This window comes from Equus quagga, chromosome 14 (genome assembly GCF_021613505.1).
Source record: "Equus quagga isolate Etosha38 chromosome 14, UCLA_HA_Equagga_1.0, whole genome shotgun sequence".
NCBI classification, from domain to species: domain Eukaryota; kingdom Metazoa; phylum Chordata; class Mammalia; order Perissodactyla; family Equidae; genus Equus; species Equus quagga.
The window spans coordinates 24,095,424-24,119,735 of NC_060280.1; the positions used below are offsets into that span (position 1 = coordinate 24,095,424).

The following is a 24,312-nucleotide window of genomic DNA, read 5'->3' on the forward strand; positions in this document are numbered from 1 at the left end:
AAATCAACAGTCCCACTATACAATAAGTGATTGTGTGAGAGCTGCCTCACTTCCATCATCCATTTGCAGGTCAACAAATACAGGGAATCATTTACAAATTACTCAGCATTGTGTTTATTTCAAATGATCAAATACAAAATTAAACAGGTTTTATCAGAGAGAGATGGAAGTAGATTGTACCAAAGCATAAATGAAACATCCAGTAATCGATCTGGCTCCAGGAATAAGTGGTCTGCTGAACTCAAATTGTCAAATTTCTGTGCTATTTCTGGGCTTATATATCTTCTGAGTTAGTGTCATTCCCAGGTTTTACTTGGTTATCACTGGACAACTGAGTATTACTTCTGGCTATTCAGTTTTGAATGGGAAACATGTCACACTCATAAACATGAAATAGAGAAAGATGAAGAGCAGAAAATAGGAAGAATTTAGTAGATCAGATAAGAAAAAAACTAAAAAAGAAAAGAAGAAATGGGAGCAATTAAAGAAATTAAATTGTCCAGTTTGGAAAGTAAGTGAAAATGGACTTATTTACAGGTGACATGATCCAGTATGTAGAAAATCTCAATGAATAGACACACACACACACATACACACACAGAAACTACTAAAACTAGCAAAAGAGTGTAGGAATGTTGTGAGATAAAAGATCAATATAAAAATTTATAGTATTTTTGATTACTAATAATGAAAAATACAATAAGAAATTGAGACTTTTTAAATAATTGAGTCAAAAAGAATCTACTCAAAAATTGAAGAAAATAAGTAAAAGACTTTTGGGCTGGAACTACAAAATCTTGCTGATGGCGTTTAAAGAAAATCTAAATAAAAGGGGAGATCTTACATTGTTATGATGACAATAATTCTCAAATTTCCCTTTAAATTCCATCCAATACCTATCAAAATTCCAGCAGTCATTTTAATAAAACTTAACAAGTTACATCAAAATTTTCATGGGAAATTCAAAGGACCCAGGTCAAAGTTTCTCAACTTTGGCACTACTGGCATTCTGGCCCAGATAATTCTTTGTCATGTGTTCTGCCCTTGCATTGTAGGAAAATTAGCAGTATCTCTGGCCTCTACCTGCTAGCATTCTCCATATGTTCCCAGGTTCAAGGATGGCTAAAATTCTCCCCATAGAGAATAACCCAGTTAGAATTGAACTGCTCTGAAATAGTAGGAGAGAAATGTTTTAATTTTTTTTCAAAAACTTTCAACATTTAACCTGCCCAATTTCAAAATATTCTATGAAACCACAGTAATCGAAAGCTTAGAGTATTAGTGCCAGAATAGACATATAGATCCAAGTAACAGATTCACAATCCAGAAAAAAAAAACCTTACATGCAGAGCAAATTGACTTTTGACAAAGTTGCTAAAATAATTCAGTGGAGGAAGGGAGATTCTTTTCAACAAATGTTGAATTGAATTTGTTCATGGTTTAGCAACTCAATATATTTACTAAAATTCCTTCCACTGTGCACTCAACATGGGTGGATTTCATAACATGTTAATTATAACTCTAGGAATATATATATTAAGGCAAAGCTAAAGATCCAGCAGATGACCTTGATTATCCCATTATTCGGACAAAAGTAAATAAAGAAATTCTTGTTCACCTAGCAAAGGATAATCATGAGAATTAAGTAGAGAAAGTTTGAACGTTCCTGAATTTCCCAACACATTTCATAGCTTAAGGTCATAGTTAAACTAACAATGCCACAGAAAAAACACTTTAACATTCATGCTAGGTACAATTCGTCCATCAAGACTACAGATTTGCCCCCACATCCCAACCCAGCCATCACAAACACACAAATATACATATACACACATAAACACAGAAACACACATGTTCCTGCATGCACATCCCTCACTCAGGTATTACACAGTCTAGCCTTACATTTGTCACTCCTCAACAACAACAGCAAAAATCAAACATAAACAAAGATTCCTGTTGTTTGCTTTTAGCTAGGCTTAGTGAGGAAAGGCATTACAAATTCTAGCTAATGGAAACGAAGAATCTTTGCTCCAAATTTTTGCACTGCCTTTTATACATGAATAATAATGGAAAGTTTTCTTACATTTTTACATTGAATTATCCCTATGATCCTTGAAATGAATGACAGAGAAGAGGAACTGAAGGCCTAAAGGAACCTTTGAATGCCACCAGGAGCAAGAAAGTGCAGGAGCTCAAACGGAAGAAAACTTTGTCTCTCTTTTCCTCCAAATCTTGTAGGTAGGAGCTCCATCCCAAGTCTCACCAGCAGTGTGTGTGTTGATGATCACCACATCTGACACTCCAGCTCTGAGATGAGCTCGTTAATGTACAGACTCTGTTAAACAAGCTGGTCTTTAATTGCTACCAAGTTATCCAGCACCCTCTCCCCATCTTCCTCCAGCTGTTTGCAGCTACCTCAGTTCCAAACTGTCCAGGATGCCTCTCATTTCAATAAAACCTTTCAGAATCCTCTGTCTCTCAGTCTACATATGATTCTTTGGAGAGGAAAAGAGAAAGAGGCCTTCAGTCTGTCTGGCTGAGGGCCTGCTTTGTATGGGCCTGGGAGTCAAGACAAGAAGTATTTCCCTCAGTGGGTTCTCAAAGAAAATAGGGTGTGAAATACATGAGCACTTCCTGGCAAAGCATTTTTTCCAGCTGTTTTCCTTTGAGCTCCTCCCAAAGCGATATATTCAAGTCTACTTCATCACGGCGAATCCTGAGTCACAAAGTGATACCTGCAGGAGGCTTGGGTTGCAGACACATGTCCTGGATGATCACACTACCCTGTGTATTAAATCTCTCCACCCAGACTTCCTAAAAAGGGAACACTTGGTCTTTCTCAATATGTGTTCTGGAAGTATTCAAGGCTCAAAGTTGACGACGGAATTGGGACACGGGATTCAGGAGTCATTTTTACCTTGCTATCATCTAGGTCTTCAAATATTTCAATTCACTTGTGATATGAGTATTCTTTAGCCCTCAACCTCCAACAAATAAGGAATGAAATGAGGACTAATCAAATGTCTTCTAAACTCATTAATTCTCAGGTAACAAGGGAAAAGAGGCCTCTTTGTGATTGGACAAAGGCGCTGCCCAGTTTCCTGTCTCAAGACTCCCTTCAGGAAAAAGCTCTTCCTGCTTTCCAGGTAGCTATCTTTTCTATAATGCGAGCTGCCAACTTCTCAGCTTCCTGCTGCTCCTTCCTCAGCTTCTTCACAGCTTCTTCTATGAGAAAGGAATCATCAGAGTCAAGTTATGAGCTTTCTCACCACCTGATGAACAGGGAGGAAATCAGGCTCATCTCAGAAGAGTCTGAAGTTCACAGAAATAAAACTGGCAGGTAGAATCTAGGATGTAGAGAAAAATCTGAGGAGGTGAATGTCTTCCTTAACCCTAGGAGATACAAGTTACCATACCTTCATCAAGTATAGCCTGCATCTCTCTTTCCCTAGAAGAACTGATCTTGAAGCCATGAAAGTCCCTTCTGCTCATTGACAGTTTTCTCACATCTAAACAACCATGATCCAAAAACTATTTCTGCCCAGAGGGAAAATCAGAACTTACATTGGGAAGCAATTCTCCACTCATCCAAATTCTCTTTGCTAAGAGTTTGTAGTCTAGGCTTATTCATGAAGCAAATGAATGAAAGCAAAGAAATGTCCTTCAAGCCATAGAGTTGAGCAAAGGGTATGGAATGTTGGCAGGGCTCAGTCCTATGATGACAAGGGTAATAAATTAGGACCAAAAAAAATGAACATATCACTTTATATACCATTTTTCCCACCCTGGGGCCTACTTGGATTTCCATGACCACCTCCTCCATGCAGAAAACTTTCTGACTGTTGTGCTCCAGAGGCATCACACAAAGCACACAAATGGCATTCTCATGGTCCTTACAGAACAAATGGAGTTTTTCTCCATCATGCTCACAGAGAGCTCTATTCTGCCACTTGTGTGGGTTCATGCTCACCTCCCTGATTCTCTCCACTGTGGTGGCCAGGTGCAGATTAGGTCAGAGGTTCCAAGGCTGGTTTCTGCTCTGGCACACAGGACAACTGCATACCTCTCCTGGGCAGATCACTGACTCCTTCTTTGCAGTGATACAGGCTTGGCAGAAGCTGTGGCCACAGCCCAGGCTCAGGGGTTCTGTCAGGAGCTCCAGGCAGATGGGCAGCTCACCTCCTTCTGTAGAATTACCTGTGCTGAGAAATCCATTGCAATGCTCCCCTAACTTCTTCCTGTTCTGACTCCTGAGGGTCTTCTTGGTCACAGTCCCCTGCAGGGCTGAGAATGTTGAAGAGGTCAGGATGAGAAAGAGAGGAATAGAAGGACATTGATCGAGAAGAGATTTAGAACAGGACAAAACATTACTATTCAGTAAAGAAAGGAGAAGAGAGAGACAGGAGGAGTAGGTCAGTGACAATGAAAAGGGCTTTTTATCATCATATCAAACACTTTTCTCTCAGTTTATGTTGTATGACAAATATCACCCAACCAGGGCAGTGATTGCTAGATTCTCTTCTCCTACTGGAGAGAAGGACAAATTGAGGCCTTTCTCTGAAGAACCTTGTACAACACTCCTATGTCTGCCTTTTCTTCCCCACCCCAAACCATATGTTCCATGTTAGATACACTAAACTCACTGTGACCCCTGGGCCTTCGCACTTGTTCTTCTCTCTAAATGGAACGATCCAACCCCTGATATGACTCACTTTTAAAAACAGTTTTATTGAGTTATATTTACATCAAATACATTAGTTTCAAGAATACAATACAAAAATTTCTAGTCAATTTATGAAGCTGTGTAACTATCATCACAATGCCATTTTAGAACATTTCCATCACTTGAAAACAAACCTAATTTTGTTAGGAGTCACTCCCATTCTGAACCTGAGCTTCAGGTAACCACTAATCTTCCATATTGGCATTTTCCTATCAGTTCATAAAAAGGAACCATAATACATGGTCTTTTGAGTCTTTATACCTTCAGTTGGCATACTCCTATTAATGTGCATTTATCCTTCCTTTCTTTCCCATCACGAAAACACATCCTCAATGTTCAAAGAACAATACTGACTGCTCTCTCAGAGCATTTGCACTTGCTTGTTGCTCTGCATGGAAGGATTCTCCCCAGTTGTCAGCATAACTCACTCTCACATCTCTTTCAGTCTCTTCTTACAAGTCTTCTTATCAGAAAGACCTACGTTAACTCACCTATAGCAAAACTGCTTATACTATTGCTTGCTGTATATTTGCCATTTGTCTCTCTCTTTTGTTTTACTACAGAATATATAATATCTTTCATTAAATGTCTGCCTCTTCTTCCTAAAATGTAATCCGTGCACGGATCAGGAATGGTTTTGTTCAATATATATCCTCAGGACCTGGAACAACGCATCATACGCAGGAACACAATGTTTGACGACTGTGCAAAGCTAGAACCTTCTCATCTCTCCATAGATAATTATACCTTTCTCCTTAGCTTCTGATTTTTTTCTTTCATCAATTAGCCATTTTCAAAAGGCCAAGAAATGTTTACCTGCACACACAGAGCCTTCTCCTCCTCAAACTCATTCCCCAAAGACAACCACAAAAATTGCAAGGACAATAATAGGCAGGTAGTTTATCAGTAATAGTTTTATCACAGTTATAATTTAAAAATCAGTTTCATCCATATATTCCTCACACAAACATCCTTGACAAATAAGAGTACTCCCGTTCTTCAGATGTGTAAATAGAATCAATGACTAGATTGATTCTATTTGAATTGATTGATTGTAAGTAAGTAGAATGGCTTACAGATTATTCTACTTATAGAGATCATTTTATTACAATAGAGTTGGGATGAATGTACCATCCTCCGGATCCTCCTTTAGATTTCTCTCCACTACTGCACAGATTTTCACAAAGACAAACAAAGGTAAAGTTAGCAAGTACTCGATTGAGACCCAGTGCTACGGGGATGTAGAAGTGCAGAGATCCAGACTCACTGAGTGGTTGTGAGAGTCTTGTATTCAGAGATTTGAGATTTTTTTCTTGGCCTGGACACAAGACAAGAATGTTGATAGGCACCTAAATGTGTATGTTTCTTGAGGGAAAAGAAGGTTAGTATACTCATAGGATCACACACAAGACAGAGATCTGAGGAACATAAATTCAAATGAGGCATCCATCAGTCATGGGAGAGAAATCTCAATAAATAAGGGATATCGTAAAGTAGAGAGATAAAGTCTATCGCATTTCAAACACACAGAATGCTACTCCAGGTTGAATTGTGCTCTGCAAAAAATTGTTGATGTCCTAATCCCGAGTGTGATTATCTAACTTTATTTTAAAATCATGTCTTTGAAGATGATTAAGTTAAAATGAAGTCCTTAGGGTGGGCCTAAATTCAACATGAGTGTATCTTTATAAAGACGGCAAATTTGGACACAGATAGACATGCACACATGTGAATCCATGTGAAGACACAAGCGGAGATCAGGGTGTTGCATCTACAAATTGAGAAATACCAAAGATTTCTACTAAACCACCATGAGCTAGCAGAGAGACATGGAACAGATCCTACCCACTCATCTCTCAGAAGGAACCAACTAGGCCAACACCTTTCATCTCGTATTTCTATCCTCCAGAATCACGAGAAAATAAATTTTATTTAAGCCACCCATTTGTGGTACATTTTTATGGTTCCCCTGAAAATAACACGAGTCCTTGCTTTTCCTTTATTCATTAACTTTTATTCTATCATTGAAGAAACATTACACGATTGAAATTCTTCTCATATAAGACACACAGACAGACACAGAGACAAAATGTATGTTCCCCTTTGGAAATAGTACAATGTAGGAATTTTTATAGTAAGGTAAGGACCAACCAGGTCCTGAGGTTCCTTATCTCACTCCATCCTTTGTGAAGACAAAGGCTTTCTCTATCTGTTTAGTTAGGACAACAAAAATGAAAGGGTCTTCACAATGCAGATAAAAACTCCTGTTAGGTGTTTATCCAACATCCTTGTAACTTCTCCTGTTACTCTGTCAAGAACTGTCAATGGGAAGATGGACCTGTTCCTGGCATCCAAGACCTGAGGAAAGTCAGAAACATTGCAACTCATCCCCCATTCCTCTGTGCTGAGAGAGCCCTCTTCAACCATCCCTTAACGTACAGGCTTTAATCTGCCCCACAGTAGTGACAGTGTCCCTAAGCACTCTAGCTCCCAGGGAAATTAGTTCCAAAGAAATCATTTGGTAACAGAGGCCATCTTCATATAGCTAACCTCAGTCTAGTCCCTTTTTCTCACAATTAGTTCATCACAAAATCCTATAGCATTCTCTTCAAATTAGGTCTCATGCAATGAAGTCTTTTAAGCATATTCTAGGAACAGTTTCCACACTGATATCCCCAATACTACCATTGGGGTCATACAGTAATGTCTCATCACTGTTCACAGCAACAGCCAGAATGATTTTTAAACGTATACATCAATCTTGTCACATCTCTGCTCAAAGGCGTGCTATTCAGTGTGAGTCCATCTTTATCATGGCCTACTGAGGTGCACATTACACATCCCTGCTATGGCCTCATTCTTCTCACCCCACCTCCTACTCCTCCTCACCCCACACTGGCTGCCTTTATGTTCCTTAATCAGTCTGGATAAAAATACCCTTTTACACAACATTTTGTTGAAGAATATTCTCTAACTCACCTTCCCACACTGAGACCTATCCTGAAATCTGTTTAAAATTGTAAAGCCCTTTCCTAGGGTGCATAGATGTTTTGCTCCATTATCACCCATTTGGTTCATTATTATTATTATTGTCTCTTTGTTGTGTTTTTGTGCCATAGTGAGTTTCATCTTTTTGCATATTACATTACTCTTTTACTCTTTGTTTACTTTCTCTCCTGAGCCCTGAAATCTTTTGTAGGTATTTATTATTTAATGTAAGTTCAGTAAATGTTAAGATAAATTTTTCCACAGCTGTATGGTTTTCCTCTTGTGAATTTAACCAAACATATTAAAATTTATTTGAATTCATTGCCTCCTCTTTACTGGGCCCTGTACTAGTCACTGAGTAGACAATTAACATATACCATCTTGTCCAGGTCTTTCTGAGATTATGAAGAACAAGTTCTAAAGCAAGACCTCTCACCAGAAAGTCATGGGACACTACTGAAGTAAGAGTAAACTGTGGCCCTCATTGGAGAACAAATTCCCTATGCCTGGAACTCCAGAGAGACAAGTGACCAGAGAAGAGTTGCGGAGATGGAAAGCATCTGATCATCCAGACTGTCTCATCAGGCTGACCAAAGGGCTGGTAATTTATCAGGAAAATTGTGAACACTTTCCTAGAACTTACCAGGACTAGTAGTAGAAAAGATTATCTTCAAGAAGGTCTTATCCTGGCAGAGCCCCTAAGATCTCTTCCCTCCATCATGAGTCCAGATAAGAGGTCTCATCTCTCCTTGCTCTCACTGGTAGCTTGGGTGATTATGAAGAGGTAGAGTCGTGTTTCCTGTCTCAGGCTTCTCTGAAGGAAAGGAGGAAGCAGTTTTCTGCATCTGAAATAAAAGGCTATTCTGGTTTAGCTTGGCAGGGTAGAACGCCAAAACTACAAAATAGGAAGAACATGAGAGTAACAGCATGGAGAAATAATGATTCCTACAAGAAACAACCAGAGATCTTTGCTTTTATAAACCTCTCTTTTTATTTATTTATTTTCTATTTATTTATTTTTTTTGAGGAAGATTAGCCCTGAGCTAACTTCTGTTGCTAGTCCTCCTCTGTTATCTTAAAGCTGTTAAAAACATTACAAACAAAAATACGGCTGTGAGATATATGTGTGTTTATGTGTATCAAAAGCAGAACTGGAGTAATCTTAGCAGGGGTATCAAGGACCTGAAAAATGCGGGAAATTGTTCAAGCCTTCTTTTTATTATTGCTTACATCTGTTTGTGAATCTACAATTATCTCAAGTTTTTTTAAAATGTTGCCAATTTTAGAAAGTCTTTTCTAGAGTACCAATGTTCCTTTGATGGTACATCCTCCGTTAAGCTCTGCTTCTAGGTGGCAGACATGGCCCAGGAGCAGCATGAGGGAGTTTGCTGTGTTCAGGGATCTGTTGGTGTTTCTGGAGGGCCGGGAATGGGGCTCAAGGGGGGTGAGTAAAGAGAGGAGAGATTGCAGAACTGGGCAGGAGTTTTATCATCAAGACCCTTTTATATAGGCAAAGAGGGAACTAGAAATTTCTCTGGAGACTCACAAACACCATTAAGTACTTCCACGTACAAGAAGCAAATGTGGCAGATTTCCCAGATCCCTTTGGCTTTAAGGTCATCAAATCTCCTCATTTCCTTCTCTCTCCTGAAGGAGGGAAGGCAGTGATGTCCTCTGCTGTCCCTGATTACAGATATGACCCAGAGGCTGGGCTGTCAAAGGAACATTGAAGACTTATAATTTCATATTTTTGCATATCCATCTTCTCATTATTTTGGATCTGTGGAGTTTTCTACTTCTCCTTAGAGGGAGTCATTTTTTTGTCACTCAAATTATTCATTTAACATAGATTCTAAAGATCACTAGCTAGAATTGTATAACAATTATTAAATTGTCTAGTTGTCAGTAATTGATCAATTTTCCTTCACAATTTCATTAGTTGGTATAGATGCCTTTTGCCATTTTGTGTGTAAAATGATCATGTTCTCTTTCTACTGTAATTTTTTTTTACTATTTTTATTTGCACTTCAATTATTTCAAAGAGTAAATTTCCTCTGTTTGAAAGGAGACAGCAATTCAGAGACAGGAAGGGGCTGGATAGCTCCACAAACCGGAAACCCTTGGCTGGGTTTCACAGAAGACCACGTGCTGCTGCAGTTGCCTCCACCTGTGACACCAGCTAGTGGTAATTGAGAGTTAATGACTCAGAAGGGAAGCAGGAGGCTCAGCGCAGGGAGGAAACGGCAAATACACAACACTTCAACTGCAACAAACACAACACAGCCTTGACATTTTCAGATTTCAGGCCCCATAGCTACAGCATCACCCATAAGATATCTTGTTGGGGCAAAGTGGCATGAGTTACTTAATGAACAGGAACGCCTGTGGCCTTTGAGAGCACCTCTGAAGGCACAGATGCCACTTTTGACACATTAGTTTATTTTAGCTCTCCTACAATATATTAAACCTCAAAAATTAACTCATGACCAACATTAAATATAAATACCATAAAACTGATGATTTTGTTAAAGAGGACCACTTGGCATAATAGAAAGTTTAGGAGCAATATACTTTCCATTTATTCCTCTACTAGGAGGAAGTTTTTACCCCATAACATGAAAATAATAATATTCATGTTGTCAAGTCTCCGATATTCTCAGTATTAACTGAAAACACTTAGTGTCTGCGAACATAAATTTATGTGTCAAATTGGCTAGTCCACAGTACCTAGATTTGGCCAAACACTAGTCTATATGCTGCTGTAAAGGTATTTTCTAGATGCTATTCATATTTAAGCCAGTAGATAGAATAAAGCAGATTGCCCACCATAAGGTAAGGGGGACTCATCCAATCAATTGAGGTCTTAAAAGAAAAAAGACACAAGAATCCCCACCTCCTCAAAAAGGAATTCTGTCTCTAGATTGCCTTATGACTTGGGCTGCAATATCTACCCTTCCTCGGTCACCAGCCTACCATACTTCCCTACAGATTTTGGATTCTCACCCACCATAAATGTATAAATTAATTCCTTAAGATCTATCTATTGAATGATGTGTCTACACGTACATAATATTGATTCTGTTTCTCTGGAGAACCATGACTATTACAGTATCTAGGAATGTACTTGTACAGGTTAGTTTCAAAGTGCTTCTGAGCAGAAAAACAATTGCCTCACTTCCCACCCCTGGGAATAAATGAGAGTTACCTGAGCTGGGAGGGAACAAAGCACAGCAGAGGGGAGTACATATTGTAGGTGATGAGAGTGAGAACAAACCAGATTTGGACACCGTGCAGAGAGCAGCACAGGATGAAGAGATTGCATAGCATCATCATCGAGCAAAATATAAGGCCACTGGGGCTGGCCCCGTGGCCGAGTGGTTAAGTTCGCACGCTCCGCTGCAGGCAGCCCAGTGTTTCGTTGGTTCGAATCCTGGGCGCGGACATGGCACTGCTCATCAGACCACACTGAGGCAGCGTCCCACATGCCACAACTAGAAGAACCCACAACGAAGAATATACAACTATGTACCGGGGGGCTTTGGGGAGAAAAAGGAAATAATAAAATCTTAAAAAAAAAAAAAAAATTGCTGACTTGTAATTATAAAAAAAATATATATATAAGGCCACTGGAATCCCATGTTAATGAGTGCAGGTTACATGTTTATTCCATTGAAGATGTGAAGTCCCCAGATGAGGCTACTGGTCACAGTTGCGTGCTACTTAACGCTACTGCATGCATATTGTCTATGGATGATCCTGCAGGTTGGATCTTCCTTATTCCCTGAGATTCTCCTCAGTACACTCAAACTTTTCACTGTGGATGGACATCTGCTTCATTGATGGCCCAGCACAGCCCTGAGGCCCCAGAATTACCAGAAGGAGTGATGCTCAGTGGTTCAGAGGTGATGGGGAGAGAATAGCCCTAGAATGGATCTGCACATTGCAAGTCCACACCTGGTATCCACCCACATTTTTGAGTCCAGGATAACTTCTCTGGTTGTTTGCTGAGAAGACAGAGTGTAACTGGGAGCAACTTAAAATTTCTATATTCTCTTTACCAAAGGGCTTCATTTTAGGACCATGAGCCTCTGTTAAAAAGCAGAGTCACTCAGTATGCAGATCTGTTTGGTTGTATATGAAAATTCAGGTCTTTATTTCCTTGTAATTAGGTACTTCATCCTGAACTGGAGGACTGGACATTCCACTAAATGAGAAGATGTGAATGTCCCTGTAGATTCATTTCTCCATAATTCAAGAGCACAGATTTTAGCTAGTTAGTGACAGCCTCAGTCATTGTAACAATGGGGTGACAGGATTGCCGAGGTCAGAGGGAAAATTTAGAAGATCAATTTCCTCAATATTCCGTTGATGAGCATGGAGATATGGATGTGTACATACAGACAAACACACACACACAAACATATACTGGACGTATTCACCTTGGAATTCTTCATTTCAAAAGGTCATCCAAAGATGAGGAAGTTGGGAATTCCTGGGGACAAGCAGGGCTGAGAGCAGATACCACTTGACCAATCAGTGCACTTATTATTTTTTTTAACTGTGAACTTGGTTGAGGGAAGAGTTTTGAATAAAAAATACCAGAAGACATGGGGGTCCCAACCACTTGCTGAATGAACATCCACTGAAGAAATAATTCCTCTCCTATCTCACAGAAGGTGGAGAACAGGCTTTCTTCTTCATGTCTGAGAACTTTCATTTCACCGCAAAAGTAAGGCTGACCATAGCCCACAAAACACCTACACCACTCTTAAGAAATTCCACAATTATACTTCTGACTCTTACTGTATCATTGTGACTAATAACTTTTTCAAGTTGGGTAAAGAGAGCCCAAATTGAAATTCAATTCGGTGACATAGAAGTACTTCAGAAAAAAAAAAAAAAAAGAAAGAAAGACTGGGAGGCTAAACAGAAACATTTATTTACAATAAGCTAAAATTTAAAAAATTGTAATCCTTTAAGTTATTGTATTTCTTTTAAAAAGGCAAGGATAATAATGTTTAAAGTAAACTAATATGAATTCTTAAAATCTTTCATTTCAGTCACAGTGAGAAGGAGGCAAAAAATAATAGACACCACATCAGATTACTGCTTATGTGCTAGAAATGATGGAAATTACTGAAAACATTGTTTTTTAATTTTCACAATACTACATTCAGTAAATTTCATATTTTTTATAATTAAAAAACCAAATCCTATAAATTTTAGTTCATTTGGTAATGGCAATTATGTAGTAGTACCAGAATTATAATAAAATTCTAATTGTGATACACACAAACACACACACATGAACACACTGCACTTATGTATCACAGGCAGAGTTGGAGAAGTCTTGACAGCAATACAGCGGTATCTGGGACCTGAAAAATGAAACTTCAGTGAAAAGAATCCTGCTGTCCCTGTAAACACAAACCTGTTTCATAAGACACTGACAGAGCTCACGTTTTTCAGCAATTAGTATAGCGAGTATGAATTATTAAGTTGAGACACTTAGGTGCTTTATACTTAATGACATTTATCTGCTCACAATGACCTAAGTATGGTGCAGTTCTTATACAAAGATTATTCTAAGAAAATAAGCACAGCACTTAAGTATATCATTCAAGGTTACACTGCTAGTATGTGGAGAGACAGACTTGAACACAGACACTCTGGACATAAAACTTCCACTCTTAGTACATATTATTTATGATATTTTCTCTTTATGTCCTTCATGAATAAAGGGCACTGTGGGTAAACATACATACCACTAAGGACTCATTCTTTCGTGGATAACTTCTATACAAGGTCTTCCATAATACAGAAAAATTACTGAAAAGCCTTCCTTCATCTTCTCAGTCAATGGTAGAGGAAATGAGGCAGAAAAAATTTGGCAGAGGTGTTACCTCAATACTTATTTTTCTTTATGAGGCTTCAGTCTTTTTGCCTTGAGAGTAGGGCAATGATAAATTAAAACTATCTCCTAATGCCAATGTGATATTGGGAAAAATATGACAAAAGGCAAACTGTACATCCTATGGGTGAATGAGGGATGTTCAAATGGAAAAAATGGAGGCAACGAGGAAAAGATGATGAGAATGTTGCAAATTAGCTGTGTGTTAAATGCACCCAGGGTAAGAGGCACTACAAAGTGAGTAAGTGTGTAAGGAGCTTCAAGAGCTTGGCAAGCACAGTGTCATGGGGGCAGGACATGTCATAGGATTGAAATATGGAAAAATTCCCTGAGAAAAGTGACACGAAGAGAATTTATAGATGAGAAACCCGTGGTTTGTGACATTGAAAAATGAGACAGTGCCAGCCTCATAGTCTAGGAAAATTCCAACACGAAGGGGAGGAACAGTCAGGGAAAGGGTTAAGATCAAGGGATCTGAGGAGGCAGAGTTCTCAAAAGCATTATATTCAGAGTGATTCCGTAACCCTATAACCCAGTAACCATGTTTAGGTTGATATCTAGAGTAAACATTTTGATAATTTTCACCTGGTCTAAATGAAACCCTCAAGTTGAATTCAGGCAGTATTCTACTATATACCCCCAGCATCCAGGCAGATTTCCCTGACACATCTACCTCCCAGTAATGTTTCCCTGATCTGATATCTGGGGAACCCAGAACACCATAATCATAATAATCTCCATGCTGATATACATTTGTGTTTGGTCTCAGTTGTCTCCGATCCTCAGAAAAGGAAACATTTGACAACCTAGAGTTGACAGGATCCAGTCTCATGTGAACTGTAGAAAAATTACAGAGTTGACTGAGAGATATGATGTAGCTTTATCACACATCATAAATGTATGACGCTGTGAGAGGGATGTTGAAAATAACTTGAGTGGGAATTGGGAAGAACTTTATTCTCTCCTTGGGGAGATAAATAACACTGCAGAAACATAATGTGTATGTCTGTGTTAGAGGGGAAACATGGGTCTTAAACATGAGATCTACTAGAAAATGCACAGCTCTGAAAGATGAAGAGAACAGGGTAGCGTGATGATACTGTGAATTCTACTTACCCCAGTAGCGTTGCTTGTCTGTGAACTCTGAAATGACAAAAATCCATAATATTAAATATAAGGTAAGGAGTCTGCACTGAAATCTATTTCCTCTCCAGATTAAGGAAGGGTTGGAGACTATGTCAAGATAGTGAACTGGTGAATGAGAGGATGAACCAGACACTTGTCCACTCTCCATTAAATTTGACCGTATAATCAGCATGTGATATCCATCCTTGTTTGTCTATTTTATCCACACCTAGAAATTGTACCGTCTTCCCCATTTATCCCTGCTATCACAAGATTCCAACAGCCACCCACTTGCTCTAGCATTCCTCACCTTTAAACAGCCGCAGCATCCCACTCAGATCAGGAGCTCGGAACACTCTCCTTTGTTTCATAGGAAGAGGATTTGGCTGCCTCAGAGTCAAGGTCTCACTCCTAGGGATGACAAAAATTGACCCACACAACTCTGACATTTTGTCCCTCCAAAACCATTAACTTTCTATCTTTTCACCCACTGATTCATTTGAACCTTCTTCCCTGAAAGCTCTGAGAAAGGAGATAGTAGAGTGCCGACCTGGGAGCCAGAAGAACTGTGCTCATGTCCACCTTCTCATTTACCTTCTGTGTGACCTTGGGAAGATCTTGACCTCTCAGGAACAGATTCTTACTTTCAAAATAATATCATTAGCCTCTCCCTCCCTACTTCCTAGAAATGATGTGAAATTATATGAAAGAATAGATTTAACAGGTAAAACAAGATATTGTTATTTAAAAAAGATTAATGTATGGAAAGACAACTGCACAGATGTGGCTTCTCAAGGACGTGACCAGAAAATGACGTTGCAGAACCTGGTTACTGGGTGTTTGAAACATATCAAGTGTGGGAATACTGTCTAGAGACCAAGATCTTCACGGTCTGCTCCCCAGTAGGGAGGCCCTCGGCATAGCATCTGAGATTTCATGTTCTCAGGGAACAATTACAAACACTTGGACACTCAACATTATGAACACCAAACTGATAGTCAGCTGAATTTCATGTGTTTGGAAAGAGCTCGATGCTGTCACATAGGTGTGCAAATTACACACAAGGTTGTTGTCTTTCCATTCTGGCTTCCAAAGTATATGACAAAGACAGATCAATTGTTCGCACCTGGGCCAAAAGATTCTTTGAGATTCAAGTCTGTTTTTGGAAATCTAAACAAAACCATATAGAAAGACCTGGTTTATTCAATTGCCAGGACAGAAATTTAAATATAAAAGAAGTGTCTCCTATTCTAGATGCTTGGAAGATAAAGAAGATAGGACCTTCTCAGGAGATGTCAAGTGCCTATGAAATAAGGGAACCTGAGTTAGATATAGGGATGCAAGGTGAAAAAATTTATGAAGTTTCAGGGGTTTGATACTGCAATACCTTGTCCATAACACTGCTATTGACCCAAACTCTGCACTTCCCACCACCTAAATTCCACAGAATCTGTTCCATTCTCAGTAGTTAGAGAACACTCAAGCCATGATTTATGAAGAAAAATTTACAATAAAACTCCACCGAAATTTTCTTACCCTGAGCAATATTTAATCCTAATTGACCACCAGATAATTCTAATGGCTTTAAATCTCTCTACACAGAAGGAAAGGACCATGTCTGGTTTCTCTCACATACCTTTTCATGATGCCATTCACATCCTAGAGAGAAAAGAGGAAATATGAATCAAGAAGTGATATACCCTCCCCACTTACAAAGCTTCATCACTTCCCCACCAATCCCTGATGTGATGGGAGTAGAGATGGTCCCAATGTGAGAGCCAAAAAGTAAAGAAAAACCCAGAGCAATCATTCCTGAAGGCTCTTGAGAGGTTGTCAGATTTCCTGAAAGGTAGAAACAGATTTACCCTGATGGAAGTGCAGCACGAGGTTTCCAGATTCTGGAGCTAAGACACATTTAGGAGGAAAACAAGAGATCCAAAATTTTCTTCCTAAATGCATAAGGCTCCTCATGAGATTACTTGAATAATTCATAGGATTTTCATTTATTCAATGGAAATTTAAAGTGATATATTACTAATTGCTAAGCATTATGCAGGGCTTTGGAGGTCCAAAGATGGTAAATATTATGATAAATAATCTTAATATTCCTCAAGAGGTTTGCATGGTTTTTGCTGAGGGAGGAAGAAAATAAATGTATTAAGACAGGCATTTCTCAGATCTCTCTTTTCTCATTTTATACACTATCTAAAAGTGACCTCATCTACTCCCTTCACTTCAACACACACATTTGCAGATGATTCCAACTGTTTATTTTTACTCAATTTTGCCTCTGAAATGCAAGTTAATACATTCAGTAGTAAAAAAGCCACAGGAACCAGTGAGTTAGGATATCCAATAGGTAACTTTCTATTCCTCAGCCAAATTGTCTCCTCTCTTATACCTCATTGTCCACGATGTTACCAATATCCACTCGGTCACTGTCTTAAAAACTACAATCTTTACCCTACACATCAGCCTCTCCCAAGCTGGTTTAATCCATATCCTTAGCAGCTGTAGCCATCTGATCTTGTTTATTATGACAGATATTTTTGTCTGTCTGTTTGTTTTATTTTGTTTGTTTGTTTGTTTTTTGCTGAGGATGATTAGCCCGGAGCTAATATCTGTGCCAATATTCCTCTATTTTGTAAGTAGGTTGCTGTGACATGATGCTCATGAGTGGTGTAAGTCCACGCCCAGTATCCAAACCCACAAACTTGGGCTGCTGATGCAGAGTGCACCAAACTTAACTACTAGGCTATAGGGCCAGCCACACAGATATTGCTTTATTTGTTTGAACAGATATGTACCAATATATTTGGTCTCTTTTACCTCAGACTTACTTCCTCTATGTCATCAAAAACTAGGCCAAGGGCTGGGTCTACACATGACATGAAAATGGGTTTGCTCTCCGTTTCAGGGTTTTTTTGGTTTTAATATGACAAAAACCAAATAAAACTAGATGAACTAGAGAAATGGATTTTGGGGGGCAGTTATAGCTTAGGTCAAGGTTAATTTTGATGCTCAAACCTCACCATCAAGATCTGGTCTATGTCTTTCTCCAAACTCTATTTATTCTCTCTATATTGACTTTATTTTCAGTTCATGAAGGATATATGCATCTCTGATATAAACATCAGAAGAAAAGAGACCTTCTCTTCTCAGTTATTACAAAAAACTCTGAGATCTGCATGGCATTTTCTGCGCTGGATCAAGTACCCATATTAACAGCATCACTGCATTGTTGCTGGAAGTCAATGAAGCTGTGTGGGAGGCAAATTTCTATATTTTACTGCAACTAAGTTTGTTTTACTCTGAAGTAGATCGTGATAGGATAGGATGCATATTCTAAGCACTAAAGCAAACACGAGGAAAACATCAAAATGTACAATTAGAAAAGAAAAAGCTAGATTTTGTACTAAGAACATTTTCGTAACACGAAGGAAACTAGTTAAGAAGAAAGAGAAGAATAAAATCTGGAGACATATAGAAAGCAAATAGCAAACTGGAGAGTTTAAATACAACAATATCAATAATTGCATTAAATATCTTTGTCTGAATACCCCAATTAAAAGGCAGATGTTGCTGGATTGGATAAAAAGCAAGATTCAATTATTACTATCTGCAAGAGACATATTTTGGATTCAAAGGCAGGAATAAGGGAAAAGGTAAAAATATAGAAAAATATATACCATAAAGTAGTAATCATAAAATTGCTCATGTGTATATTAAATTAGATGACACAGACTTTAAGAAAATAAATATTATGAGACAATGGAAAGGGAATTTCATAATGATAAAAGATCAGTGCGTCAAGAAGACATAACAATAACAAATATACATACACCTAACAACAGAGCTTCAAAATACAAAGAGTAGAATTGAAAAGAAAAACAGACAACTAAATAATAATAGGTGGAGATATCAATACTGCTCTTCCATAACTGAGAGAATTGCTTGTATAAAAACCATGAAGAATTAGAAGACATGGACTATACTATCAACCAACTTGCCGGAATTGACGTCTTTCAAACCATCTCATCCAATGAATGCAGAATATACATTCTATCAAATTTGCACAGAAAAAATTCTATGTAAAATATTTTAGTTCATAAAAAAGCTCTATATGGGCCAGCCCAGTGGCATAGTGGTTAAGTTCATGTGCTCTGCTTTAGCAGCCCTGGGGTTTATGAGTACATATTCCAGGAGCAAATCTACACACTGCTCATCAAGCCATGCTGTGGTGGCATTGTACATATGACAAATAGAGGAAAATTGGCACAGATGATACCTCAGGGCAAATTTTCTTCATGAACAACAAGAACAAAAAAGTTCAATATATTTAAAAGATTGAATTAATAAAATATATGTTCTCTGATTTCAGAGGAATTAAATTTGAAATCCACAGCAGAAGAAAAATTAAGAAATCACTAAAATTTTCTAGACAAAATACTTTCTAGTATCCCAAGGGTTAACAGAAAAAACAACAAAGGAAATTTTAAAATAAGTTGAACTGAGTGAAAATAAAAACTAAACAATCAAAATGTATAAAATACAACTAAAGCAATGCATTTATAATTAAACACTATATCAAAAAACACAGTCTCAAATCAGTTACCTAGGATCCACTTTAAAAAAAAAAAAACTCGAAAAAGAGCAGTAAACGAAACCCAGCACACAAACACATGCACACCTTCATATATACACATGAGGACACAACGAAGAGATTAAAAGATGAGAGCAGAAGTAAATGATATGGAAAGGTGAAAAAACAGATAATAAATCAATGAAATAATAAAGTATGTTATTGAAAAAAATCAACAAAATTGACCGAACTTTACTAAACTCACCACGAAAAAAAGTGAAAAAGCAAATCACCAAAATCAGGAATAAAAGAGGGAATATTACGGTGAGTGCTGTTGAAATAAAAAAGTTTATAAAGGACTATTATGATTAACTATATGAATACAAACCAGACAACTTAGACAGAATGGACAAAGTCTTACAGAGACATGCCTTACCAAAACCTGACTCAAGAACTGTAAAAAGTCTAAATAAACTTAATATAAAGAAAGAACATATTTTACAGCTTTCCAACAAGACAAGCCCAGAGGGAGATAGCTTACCTTGTGAATTCTATTGAATATTTAAAGATAAATAAGATCTATTCTTCACAAATCTTTTTCAAAAAATAAAGAAAGTGTGGGAAAAACTCACCTTCATTCTATGGGGGAAAAATAACAACAACAAAATTCTTGGAATTCAAAGTGCATTTGTTCATCTGTGACTAAGCTGGATCATAAAGAGGTACCTAATAAATGCCTCACATACACCACATATAACAGTGGCCTATGGAATATCACTGTAGAAAAATGATCTTCTTTCAAATGTCAAATTTTCGCACTGCACCTGATACATTAATAAAATTGATGTTTTCCCTTGTTATTCAAGCTTTCAATTACTCCTATAACTTCTTAAATACATGCATGGATGGGGTACTGAAGGACCCAAGGAAACTTTATGTCACCACCAGAAAGAACACAGCAACACAGAGGAGAAGCAAACAAAGCTTCAGTCTTCTCAGATCTCAGACACCAAGGTTTCTTCCCAAGTTTACCTGCAGCATCTCCAGTGTTGACCCCTGCAACCGATGCTCCACATCTGAGATGAGAGTTGTCATCAACTGCCTCTGCTCCACCAGCTCCTTCTCAGACTCAGCCAGGTTCTGTAGAATAGTTCCCTCCTCACTCGCCAGCTTGTGCAGCTCCTTCTGCTCCTCAGAGTCCAGGATGCCTCTCATTTGGTTAAACTCGGCCTGGACACTCTGTCTCTCATTTTGTATTTGATTCTTCAGGAATGAGAAAGAGAGAAATATACTCAGGTTCTCAGGCAGAGACTGGGAGCCTAAAAGAGAAATATTTTCTTCGAGAAATTTTCACAAGGAAGTGACTTAGAAGCAGGGGAGCAATGCTTGAAGAAGCCAACTTTTCCTAATATTTTCTCTTCAGCATATTCCAAAATAATGCTCAAAAATCTGTGTTATTGAGGTCAACTCTGAGCCAAAGTGGATACCTGGGTGTGGCTGAGTTTTCACACAGCTTTCCAGGACAGTCAAGCCTCCTTGCATTAGTTCTGACTCCTACCCTTAGCCTCTGCCCAAAATTGAACACTGAGGACAGAACCAAGAGCCATTGCCAAAAGTCATCCCCCAGAAGAGTCAAAGGCTCAAAACCATGAGGAAAGAAACAGAATTCACTAGCCATCCTCATCGGAGAGTGCATCTAAGTAAATACCTCCCTCCTGGTATCCATGTCCATTTGGAACATGTTCACTTTTCAACCCCCAACCCTGTCACAGAAAGGATAAGGAAGAGGACTAATCAAATGAATTTTGGACATATCATCTGTCAGGAACAAAGAGGAAGGGAGCATCTTCTGAGTAACACCGAAGGTCCTGCCCAGATTTCAGTCTAACTCACTCAGGAAGTGTTTCCTCCTACCTTCCAGGCAGTTCTCTTTTCTCTGATGTCAGCTTCCAACTCCTCAGCTTCCCACTGCCTCGCCCTCAGCCCCTGCAGAGTTGCCTGGAGCTTGTTCTGTAAGAGAGGAATCAAACCAGAGTCAAGCACTGGGCTTCTCAACATAAAATTATAGGATAAATGAGGATGAAATCAGGCTATTCTCCAGAGAAACTAGAGTTTACAGGAACTGTGAGAATAGCGATTAGAATCTATGACTTGGAAGAAAACCTGAGGTGGTGAATGTGTTCTTTAAGACTTAGGTGGTGGAAGTCAGCATTCCCTTCCCAAGAGAATACTGATTCTCTTTGTCCTAGAAGAAGAAACGTGATCCCAAGGGAAGGAAAGAACATATATCCTTATACACCCAGTTGCTCAGTTAACCCTCCTGTTCAAAGAGATGATAAGAGCTCTTCTTGGGCACCAAATCTCAACCTACTAGCACAAGGTACAAAAATATCTACTTCTGGTTAAGAGTCTGTATTGTAGGGTTATCCTTTTGTAATTGGAAGGAATGCACAGAAATGGCTTTCAGGCCTCGGAAGGTGAACATAGGAAGAAAAGAAATCACAGGCCTCAGGGCTATAGTGACAAGGTCATTAAAGTAGACTGCAAAGTGGATATTTTCCATGAAGTATCATTCTCTGCCCTCTCTTTTCTCCATCCTGGTCTCTTACCTGATATTCCTGGTCAACCTCCTCCCTGAGGAGCACATGGTGACCACGGTGCTCCTGAGACCGCTCACAAAGCCAGCAAATGACCTTCCCATCCTCCTTACAGAAGAGCCGGAGTTTCTCTTCACGGTGCACACAGAGATCTCTCTTCTGCTCCTCTTCTGGGCTCAATTTGACCTCCTTGAGCCTCTCCACTATGTTGGCCACATGCCGATTAGGCCGCATGTTAACAGGTTGGTAAGTGATTCTGCACACGGGGCAGCTGCCCTCTCCTCCTTGGTCGATCTTGGACTCTTTGTTCTTTGCAGTGATGCAGGCTTGGCAGAAGCTGTGGCCACAGTCTAGGCTCAGGGGTTCTGTTAGGAGCTCCAGGCAGATGGGGCAGGTCACCTCCTCCTTTATGTTCACCAGGATTCCTGAAGCCATCGCAGCTGCTCCCCTGTCCTATTTGACTGACTTCTGAGGCTCCTCTACTCACAGATCTCTGCATGATTGGGAATGTGGAAAGGGACAAAAATACAAAGTTAAGAATAAAATGATACCAGCTGTGTAGAAACCAAGGACAAGCCAAGGCCAAAATATTGAAGGACAAAAAGAAAAGGTAGAGAAACAAAGAAGCTTGTTGACCTGGTAAAAAGGACTTTTTACAGTAATTTCAAACACTTTACTCCTATTCAAACCATAGGAGAAATTGCATCCTTATCCGTGCAATGATTGGTATTTTCCTTTAATTTCACTGAATGAAAGGATGATCTGAAGACTTTTCTACCAAGATCCTTGTGTGACACACCATCTATCCTGCTTGTTCTTTCCCAGGCCAAAAGCACATCCTCAACGGTAAGAGCCCCAAACCACTTATGCCTCTGGGGTTTCACACTTGCTCTCTGCTCTAAGCATGGAATGCTGCCCCTGATATCAGTATGACTCTCACTTATCCTTAAGTGAACTCTCTCTAGACCTGTTCTCATATCTGAAAAACTTGCTCTAACTTATTTATAATGTAACCATTGCCATCACTTGCTATACATTTGTGATTTTTCGTATCATCATATGACAATGTATGTGTGTACATGATAAGATCAAACCCTTTATCAGATGTGTAAATAGAGATAATGAGTGACTCACAAAGGTTATTTATCTTCAATTCACGGAGTTGGAATGAACCTAATCTTTGGGGTCCTACTTCAGAGGTCTGTCATCTCCTACCTCACCGAGTTTTTCAAACTCGAACAGAGGAAACTTCATGGACTGAATTAATATCCCGAGGAATCGGGCCTGTGGAAGTGAAGAAATCCACACTAGCTGGTTGTTTCTGAGGAGCTTTGTGTTTACAAATGGTGAGATTTCAACTTGACCTGGAAATATGCCAAGGACATTGATAGGAGCCTAATTGTGTGTGTGGATGTGGATGGTAGACAGGGAGATGGTATGGATATCCTCAAAGGGTCACACATGTTGTATGCGGAACAATAAAAATACAGGTGAAATGAATTTGATTCTTCAGAAAGAAGGCTCAAAATTTTTGTCAAGATGATTCTACAAATTACCATTGATGATGAATTATGTTAGCATATTTAGCTCTGCACTTAGGGTATGAAATGTTAGATTGATCCAAAGTGGAATTGAGGAGATCAGTTAGGATGCATGCACATTGAGGGACAAGGTGATGAAGGGAATGAAGAGTACCAAATGAGTGAGAGACAAGATAAGGTAGAAGGATAGGACTGCGACTTAATTGGATATGTGGGAACAAAGGGTTTCCATCAGGCCTGAGTTCTTTCTTCTTATAAAGATGATATTGGCTTACTTTTCTCCTAGTAAGTTTTTTTATTTATTTCTTACTAGGAAATCTACTGGGTTACAATAAAGTGGAAGTTCAGCTGCCTTGATCGTAAAAGTGGCCTGATCTAAAAAATGATTTGTACTGGGGAGACTTTGTATAGACCTTAAAAGCCAGTGGTAAGCATAGACCTCATTTTTTCACAAATGGAATGTGACTGTTATAATCAAATATGTCTGTTTTAGGTGCATGGAAACTATGCTCACGGGCTTTCACAAGGTAATCAGTCCTTTGTAGTCCTAGGCTTATCTAACCTAGCTTTACATGTGTTCACCTAGTTTGGCTTTTCATAAAGCTGAGATGAGAGGGATAAAGCATTTCCTGTACCACTCTAATATCCATCACTGAGACCCACCTGAGGAAGCAATGTAGGCATGCTGTGACTCCTATCCTGTATCCCCCAGGTAAGCTGTGTGAACTTGGAAGCTTATGTCTTATTAGGTCACATAGATCTAAATGGTTATCCAGATTGAAAACTGCTGCTGGTGCTCAGTCAGAGGCAGGATCACAGAATGTAGCACCATTATGCTTATTCTC

At 38.9% G+C, this 24,312-nt stretch overlaps 1 protein-coding gene across 1 annotated transcript in view; it reads right to left on the reverse strand.

Moving 5' to 3' along the window:
* The window catches only part of LOC124252586 (tripartite motif-containing protein 5-like), a 61,096-nt gene that overhangs the window by 34,333 nt on the left and 2,451 nt on the right, over positions 1-24,312 (reverse strand). Inside the window, exons 2-8 of the mRNA XM_046686255.1 lie at positions 21,939-22,419; positions 21,244-21,339; positions 20,362-20,592; positions 16,384-16,406; positions 15,058-15,158; positions 14,739-14,765; positions 4,249-4,284 (exon numbers count right to left, since the gene is read on the reverse strand). Of these exons, the coding sequence (XP_046542211.1) occupies positions 4,249-4,284; positions 14,739-14,765; positions 15,058-15,158; positions 16,384-16,406; positions 20,362-20,592; positions 21,244-21,339; positions 21,939-22,361 (937 nt within the window). The 5' untranslated portion in view covers positions 22,362-22,419. The remainder of the gene's footprint in view (positions 1-4,248; positions 4,285-14,738; positions 14,766-15,057; positions 15,159-16,383; positions 16,407-20,361; positions 20,593-21,243; positions 21,340-21,938; positions 22,420-24,312) is intronic.